At 54.2% G+C, this 8,827-nt stretch overlaps 1 protein-coding gene across 1 annotated transcript; it reads left to right on the top strand.

Annotated features, from left to right (window-relative positions):
* Nucleotides 1-457: 457 nt before the first annotated feature.
* Nucleotides 458-8,455, top strand: BSPRY (B-box and SPRY domain containing; the record flags this gene model as incomplete). Its single annotated transcript, XM_010191154.1, has 5 exons — nt 458-556; nt 1,153-1,383; nt 3,082-3,107; nt 3,814-3,938; nt 7,929-8,455. Coding segments are annotated over 5 exons (1,008 nt in total), but the record flags the coding sequence as incomplete, so codon positions are not given.
* Nucleotides 8,456-8,827: the final 372 nt, after the last annotated feature.

Genomic DNA, 8,827 nt, shown 5'->3' with positions numbered 1-8,827 from the left:
AGACTTGGTGGGGTGCGGGATCATGTGGGGGGTCAGCCGCGGGGATGGGGAGCTGTCTGTGGGGCCCCTGGTGCAGCGAGGGGTCCCTTGTAGGGATGGAGGCTGTCTGTGGGGCTTGTAACACAGTGTGGGGCCACATGAGGGGTCTCCCGTGGGGAAGGGGGCTGTCTGTGGGGAGCCTGGCAAGGTGTGAGGCCATGTGGGGCTCTGGTGGGGTGTAGGCCACGAGGGGTTCCCCATGGGGATGGGGTATCTCTGTGGGGCTCCTGGCACGGTGTGGGGACCCTTTTTGGGATGTGGGGCCATGTGAGGGGTCCCTGTGGGGAAGAGGGCTCTCTATGAGGTGGTGCACAAGGACCCCAGGAGGCGTGGGGGCTGTCTGGGCAGGCTGAGTGAGGGCTCAGGGCCACCATTGCCCCATCGAGGCCTGCATGCTGCCCTTCCCTTTGCCTTCCAGAACAAGATCGTGGACCGGTGTGAGCAGCTGCAGCTGCAGAGCGCTGCCATCGCCCGGCACCTGGACGAGGTGCTGCCCGCCAAGGACCAGGGCATCCTGGTAAGTCCCTGCCCCTTCTCCCAGCACAGTGTGGAGTGGAGCTGGCCCCGTGTGCTCCCTCCTGTGCCCGCCGTTCCCCGCAGAGGTGCAGAGCTCTCAGAGGGTCATTGTGAGGGGGTTGTCCCCCTCCTACTCCACAGCTTGTGCAAGTGGAGTGCTGGGGTGCGCCTGCTGCTGCCTAAAAATATATACACAAACAATAGATTTATTAGTGTACAGCCATCAAACATCCCACTAGGACCAGTGTTTTACCGATTCTGATTTTATTTGTGCCTTGCTGTCACTGAGAGCAAAAGACAGTTCTCATGGTGACTGTTTCTTGCTGATAGCAAAGCTGGGAAGATCTGCTGAGGGGTGGGACTCTGGTCCCTCACAGGTTGTCACTCAGGTACCAGGGTCAGCCCAGGAAGCAGAAGGCAGGTTTGGGACTGGTTGTCCCATTTACCTCTGCTTGCATCATGATGATTGCTGTGGCTTGGGCTCAATTAACAGAGTAATCTTAACGGCTGAGCCCACAGAAAGCTGGCAGAAGCGGTTGGTGCCCATTTTGGGGTTGAAGCAAAGCTGACGTTTCTCCTCTCTCCTCACTCTGGCAGAACGCAGCCAACGCGGCACGGGAGCTGGTGATCCAGAGGCTGCTCTTTGTGGGGAAGGCGTGTGAGAATGAAGAGCAGCGGCTGCTGGAGAAGGTGCACACGGAGGAGGAGCGGGCGCACCAGAGCATCCTGACCCAGCAGGTGCACTGGTCTGAGGCTTTGCAGAAGCTGTCTGCCCTCCGAACCTACCTGGTGGACGTGATCACCAACCTGGATGACCAGGACTTGGTGGTGAGTACTGCTCCTTGTACCAAGGGACGGGTCAGTGAGCCCAGAAGTGACCTAGACTTTTTATCATGGGTATTACGGAACTTAGATACAGTGTTCAGTAGCTTGCTGCACTGACAGCAAGGAGGCAGAGTTGGACAGGACCTAAGTTTGTAGGTCTAGCTCAAGGAACCTCCTTCACCTGGTCCTGACAAGCCCTTGTGGTTTCCTGGTGGTTCCTAGAGCGTCTGCTCTGCCCCATTCTGCTTCTGCTTGCAGTGAGGTTCAGAACCAGCCAGGCTCAGCTCTCCAAGCTCAGGACAGCTGTGGGTTGGGAGCTGCTCTTACAGCAGTTGATTGAGTCACCGGTTTTCTGGTGTTCTGTCTAGTTTTAATCAAAATCTGACCCTTGGGAGAGCCTGCAGCTCTTGAAAGTCTGCCCTCTTGTCTAGCTATCTCTGTTTGGGATATTCACTGTGCAAAGGTGCCCATGCTTCCCTTCTCGCCCTTCCTTTTCCAGATATTGTCTCCGTTTACCCAAGCAACTCCTCTCCTCTCATGTTAGATATGAGCAGGTGGGCATTGCACCACCTTGCTCTAAGCCTCTGCTTGCCACGTGTAATTTTGTGAAGAGGGGCAGCAGCTCTGCTTGGAAAACAGAACCGATCCCACGGGCAGAAGGTTGATGGCATGGCTGTCCCTTCTGTGGGAAATGCAGTGTCTGTCGTGTCCCAGCATCTCAGCTGCCCGGGCTGCAGAGAGCAGAGGTTGGACAGTGAGATCCATCAGATGCCTGTGGCAGAAAACAGCGAGACCCTCAATTTCTGCTTTTACCACATAGTGGAGGGGAAATAGGGATCATACATCGTCCCCCTTGGATCGTTGGTGTTTGTGTCTGTTAGGAATCGATGCGTGTCATCATACAGGACAGTGAAAAAGGCACGTGGAGCACCCTGCAGCTCGTAGTTGAGCTCTGCTCACATGTTTGGTAACTGGGCTGTACCTTGAGAATGCAGCATGGCCAGCGGGTACAGAAACAAGCGGGGCTGATCCTGAGGTTGTCTCACCCTTGGCTTGGGCTCTGTAACCCTCATTGAGAGCTTTGGGGTTGTTTGCTGCGAGCACAGGATGTTCTTGCAGCGTGTCCCAGCGGGGTGGGGGAGCGGGGGGACCTCGGGGCTGGGGTTTTCACACTCTGGGCAAGGCAGGGTGCAGCGGTAAGAGCACCCAGGTGCAGACAGCCCGGCATCTACCAGAGGGTGAGGAGTCAGAGCTGGTGCTTGGTGAGTCCAGAGGCTTTCTGCCTGCCTCAGCTCTTCCCTTGCACCCGATCATCCAGCTGCACTTGCAGTCTTCTGCTCTCACACCACTTGTGCACACAGCAGAGCAGTGCAGGCTCTGGATGCTCCCAAGCCTCCTCTCAAATCTCTGCCACCCAGTCCCACTGGTGCAGCAGACGCTACCCCTAGCTGGATATATAGAAGATACATCGCCTGCAGCCGTTCCTACTCATTTTCTGAATCAAGGAGTGGGAAATGCAGCAGCTGAAGAAAATGGGTGTTGGGTGCTCCCCACCTCCCCAAGGCTGGGGTGAGGAGTGGTTTCTCTGTGTCAGGAAGAAGATCAGTGCTTGGGTCCTGGGTTTGCTATGCCCTAGGCTGTGTTTGGGATTTTATCTGTGGGGATTTCAGCCGTGGTGACTCTTTCTCTCCTTGTCCCCAGCGTGCAGAACAAGAGATCTTCGAGAGGTTAGTACCTGGCCGCTCCTGGGCCTTTTCCTGACCCCTGCTCCAGGCTTGCCTGCACCCGCTGCTGTGAGCAGCCTTGCTCAGGAAGCAAGTGACAGCCCCCCTTTCCTCCTTCACGCTGCTTTACCTGAGGACAAGGACAGAGCACAGTGACTCCAGCGTGGCCTCTTGTCCCTGCTTCCCGTGCTGTGCTGCACCTAGAAATGCTCCATGTGCAGTGGCTGCCAGCCGCAGGAACGCAGCAAATCCTCAATCTCCTTGCTATGCTGTCTGAAACCCGGAATCGCGGCTTGCACCCCCCTTTCCTCTGGCAGCGAGGCTTTGTGGATAAAGAGGGAAATCCGATTCTCTCACTGCAGCCTGTCCTTTGTGCTCCTGTTGCACTTTGATGGCCGCTCTCAGCTGTGTTTACTCTGTGGCTGCAGGGCAAGGAGGCTGTTGACTCAGGCTGCCGGGATTGTGTTTTGAAACACTGAAGTCCTTTCAGAAGGGCCTGCAATCAAAGCCAACCGAAAGTATTGAAAGTATCGCCTAGGAGCAGAGCTTGCCTAGAAACCCGTGCTGTAGTTTCTCTGCAGCCAGTGCTCCTCTTGCAACTGCTCTGGCTCATATTTCTACCATGCTTCCTAGTGATCTTTATAAACGCCTTCCAGCAGTGGTCAATAAATCATTGCATTTTGAAATAACTCTTGTTTTCCTTTGCTAGGACGGAGGTGGCGGAGGGAATCTTGGAGCCACAGGAGTCCCTGAAGTTAAACTTTAATCAGACGTGTGTGCAGAGTCCGCTGCTGCATCGACTCTGGGCCTCTGCTGTTCTCTGCTGTGTCGCAGGTCAGTGTCTCGCACGGGTCCTGTGCTCTCTGGGGTTTCCTGCACGCTCAGTCATGTTGTGCCCAAAGAAACATCCTGACATGGTGTCAAAACATCCTGACGCTGTGTCCTGCCCAGGACCTGGCACATCCTCTGCTGTCCCAGCCCCTGGTAGTAGCTTGGAGCCCAGCAGCCAGGGGTGCAGCAGTGGCTGTAGGAGGTTTGGGAGGGGGCTGGAAGCAGCTGGTTGTGGCTAAGAGGAGAGCTGGAGTTTGAAAAGACTCTGTCTTTTCTCAGCCCTGTTGTCTAACCTCACTTGGTTTCTCTTGCTGTTTCCTGGGTCACTCGCTGACAACGGTGAAGCTGATGCTGCAGTCACAGAAATTCCTCCTCCCTGTGTTTACCATTGGCCTGCTGGCAATTTTAAGAGGGTGAACTCACCCATGTGGCATCAGATGAGGCACTCTGACGTGCTGGAGTGAGGAGTGAGTGAAAGCAGCAGTTTTCTGATCATAAGCCGAGATTGGGGCTGTGCACGAGCTGGCGGTTTGCTAGAGATGGCTGTGATCTGGTTCAGCTCTTGCTGTGCAGCTGAGGTTGCATCGGAGGCGTTTGTCAGGCCAGCGACTTGCTCTGGGTCTGGTTTTACCAGGTTGATGTCAATTGTGTTGAGCAGAGAGAGACTCTTCTTCCTGCTGTGATCTGCTTGAATCGCTGGTTGTGAAATGTTTGCTTTTACTCATGCTCTCAGGCCATTGTTGGAGTGTTTCAAATGTATTTCTTGCTCCTTAAGGAACAAAGGTGGCAGCAACCTTCACAATTTGAAAACATTTGTCCTGGGTGTCACCTTGTGAACAAGCCCTGGGGTGATCTTCCCAAAACTTTTGTGTTAGCTTTTGATTTTTGCTTATCTCACTCTTGATGCTGATGAGTTGTTCTCAGGTTTTCTCTGTTTCCAAGCCTCTCTCAAAGGTGGGTGCCTCTGGCTTTTATTGCTCTCGTGTTTTCAAGTATTTGCTTGAGAATCCGCGCATACCAGACAACACCAACGTTTGTCTCTTCTGCTGCAAACTCTGGTGTGCTCTCCCTTTGTCATGAATTCATTTCCCTCTGCTTTGAGCCTTTGAGCGCTGGCAGTGTGCAGGTTCTCTGCAGATGCTCAGAGCTGTTAAGTCACGCAGGAAACTTTTCCCTAATTCTCTTTATTGTGACTTTTTTTAATGGATTCCTTTCCCAATAGCATCCTTGTCAAATGTAATTACTCTAAGGCATTTGGTCCTAGTGGACCTAGCGGCTGTTGATGGGTTTGGGTTTTGGTGGAGTTTTCGCTATATTTAACATGTCATTATTGCATGCTGAAGATGCCTGCCATTATCCTTGCTTATCCCACTGTTCCATAGTCCACCCAGGACATAGCCTTAGAGATTTAATATTAACTGCAGTGGTCCTAGCTTTCTTTATGTTATGTTTCACTTGGTGGTTCCTCCTCCCGAGGGCAGTTGAGCAGATGGCCGACTTGTTTATTTGCATGAAAACAGCACATTCCTCGCCTTGACAGTTTGCTCCTGTCACCTCTCAAAGACTTGGAAAGCAGCAGGGAAAAGGACCTCCATTTCACTCTGAAAAATAAACATGATTTCTTGGATGTCTTCACTTGGCATCCAGGCTTCTTACGTTTGGGGTTGGCAGCTCCTTCCTTAAACTGAGAGATGATGTAAATCTCCTGGCACTGTTCTGGGAGGGAGCTCGGTTCACAGCCGCCCGTGTTAGTCCTGCTGGGGGCCAGGTAAGTGGTGATGCTGGGGGAGACCCAGTGGAGGACCCTCTGCAGGGTGACACAGGCTGAAGCTGTCCCAGCTGGCTGAGACATCGGGCTGCGCTGCGGTGCCCTTCTGTCCCAGGGACCAGGCTGGGTCAGGATTCCACCCTGGTGCCTTAATCTGGCTATGATTTCAAATGTGTGAGTTTGGAAGTGGCAACTTGGCTTTTTAAAAGCAGTAAGATGTGCTACAGCTGACACATACGTGCTTCACAGAGATGTTACCTGTGCTAATTTACCCACTCAGCGTCCCTCGTCTCTCTAAAGTGGCAAGCCCGCTGTACTATACACAGAGAAAAGAGATTTGGGGGTGAGATGAATTCCCAGTGAAATTCTGCATCAGAATATATGGGAATATCCGGAGGGCAGATTTAATCATGACAGAACACTTGTTTGTGTGGGGAAAATCTGCTGCTCTGAATAGCCCTGCTGTTACTCTGCCAGCGCTTCCCTTCCCTCAGCTGCTCCCCTGGAATCGTGACTCCACGACGGAGCCTCCTCCTGTAGATGATCCTTGTGTATTAACACCAGAACGCAACCCCGTACCTAGGATAGACGTGTGTTGCACAGGAGGAGGTTCAGTGCCCTTCTTCTGTCAGAGGAAGATAAAGTCTCGTACTGCTCCGTTTTCTATGAATTCGTAGCAGCTTCCTGGAAAGTCAACCTACAAATAGGCAGCCTGGGCAAATACATCCGCGGAGATCTGCGGAGGGCACGGCGTGGCGGGTAGGCACGCTGCGAAGCGTTCGGCTGCTGCTCGGTGAAATAAATCATCAAACCAATGCGGTTGTCTGCTGTAGCTGGAAGGGGATGCTGTCTTCAGCTCCTCTTTCTGCTCGCTGTTGCCCACAGTTGCTTCCACCTAACACACATGTGTATGTGGCACTTCCACGTTGTGCAGACCGATAATTCAGCCTCCCTTTGTCTCCTGAGCACCAGGGCAGGTGCTGTCCTAGGAAACCCCTCGACCAGTGCTGCTGCTGTTCAGAGGGACGCTGAGCTGCATCTGTGTAGGTGCTGAAGCAGCTCAGGCTCCGGGACAACCCCATGCAGAGTAATGGTTTGGTTCTTGAAGGGTCTCGTCCTGCTCTGTGCTGGATGCCGGGCAGAGGGAGGTTGGGAAACAGCCGGAGCAGTTGTGATATGGTCGAGCTCTTGCTGATGGCAGGGCTGGGACAGCAAATGACTCACCTGCTCCAGCCTTGTTTCCACGGTGGTTTAAGACCTAAAATGGATGAAGTGAGGGTGGGGGAAGGCAGGGCAAGGAGGGGCACCTGCAGATAGGAACTCCCTGTCCCTGGGAGCAGGTGAGTCAGCTGGGCTTCAGCCTTTGCTTAGCGAGTTTATAGAGCAAGGGAAACGCTTGTGTGGTTACTCAGCACTCAACTGAGGGGTCTTGGGGGGAGTGTGTGGCCAGGCAGGGTGCTGGGTCTGAAGTGGAGCAGAGCCCGGGTGGGTGCAGGCGTCCCCCAGCCAGCCCAGATCTCATCCAAACTGCAGCTCGCTGGGTTTGTGCTGTGGCACCTGGGCCACAACCCCTTAATTCACAGCAAAACCAAATTGAGTTGTGGCTATGCTCATCTCATGCCTGGGGCCACCTCCTGTGGCTGCTCCAAACCTGCTCAGGGCGAGTTGATAAATGACTTTATAGGCAGGAAGGGATTTCCCCTGCCTGGTCCTCTCAGTTCCTCCTTGTTCCTGTATTTCTGGCTTTGCAGGTTTTCTGCAGCCAGCCCTGGTCCTTGCGCAGGCTCCTCACCCCGGCTATGGGGGGAGAAGTTGGGTTCTACTCATCTGCAAGGCAGGTAGGAAGGGATGGGGCTGAGATTTGGGTCTCTCTCAAAAGCAGGATGGACCAAACCTGCTGAGTTCTGGTTTGTGGTGATTCGGGCCAGGGTCAGAATAAGATGAGCGGTGGCATCTCTGACTCTGCAGGACCTTGGTGCAAGGGTGAAGAGAGGAGGGGAAGTCTGGGCTGTGGTGAGTCTGTCATGTCCTGGCCATCCTTGAGAAGAGAGGCTGTGGGGAGCCGCTCTGCTGGCTCTCAGCCCAAGCCCAAACCCCCAACACTGACACCCCAGGGCTGCAGGAGCTGTGTGTGAGGAGAGGGCAGTCGCGATTGCATTTCTGATGGCCGTGACTTCTTGGGTGGTTCAAGCTGGGGCCACCAAGCCGTGTGGCTTCTCTTGCAGGCTCACAGAAGATTCACATTGATGAGAAAACCATCAGCCCCCACCTCAGCCTGTCGGAAGACAAGAAAACCCTGACCTTCAGCCCCAAGAAAGCAAAGGTGGACACGGACTGCCCTGAGCGGTTTGACCACTGGCCCAATGCTTTGGCTACGGCAGCTTTCCACTCAGGAGTCTGCGCCTGGAAGATCAGTGTGGAGAAGAGCTGCGCCTACAAGCTGGGGGTTTGCTACAGCTCCCTGCCACGGAAGGGGGCTGGCAACGAAACCCGCCTGGGCTTCAACACCGCCTCCTGGGTCTTCTCGCGCTACGACAAGGAGTTCAGGTTCCTGCACGCCGGGCACCCGCAGGCGGTGGAGCTGATCAAGGCTCCGGCCGAGATCGGGGTGCTGGTTGACTTTGCAGGAGGGGAGGTGCTGTTTTACGACCCCGATTCCTGCGCCATCCTCTTCTCCCACAGGGAGACCTTCACGGAGCCCCTCTATCCCGTCTTTGCTGTGGCGCACCAGAGCATCTCGCTTCTGCAGTGAGCTGGGGGGGCTGAATATACCATTGTATGTATATACACTATACAGTGCCTTCATGGGGGAAAGGGAGCCCAAGCAGGGCTACCCACTCATGTACAGCGGTGTTCAGACAAGATCTGCCTTCAGTGTCTGTTCTTCGTGTCTTTTACAGCAGCTTTCCTCTCCTGGAGGCTGCACCTGCCCCGTTTCTGCCTTGCCGAGGTGAGGGTTGGGTTCATACCTGGTTCTGCTGGCTGCTTTGGGGTGAATCATTCAATTCCCCCTCCAAACAGCTTTCCAGTGCAATAGAGAATAGGAGAAATATTAAGAGATGTGGTTGGAGAAACGGCAGGGAAGAGGCACATGGAAATCATTGGGACACAGCTGGGGACACCC

The sequence above is a fragment of the Mesitornis unicolor genome, unplaced genomic scaffold, assembly GCF_000695765.1.
Source record: "Mesitornis unicolor isolate BGI_N332 unplaced genomic scaffold, ASM69576v1 scaffold47678, whole genome shotgun sequence".
Taxonomy (NCBI): domain Eukaryota; kingdom Metazoa; phylum Chordata; class Aves; order Mesitornithiformes; family Mesitornithidae; genus Mesitornis; species Mesitornis unicolor.
Note: the sequence above shows the minus strand (reverse complement) of the source record. Positions and strands in the feature narration are given on the sequence as shown.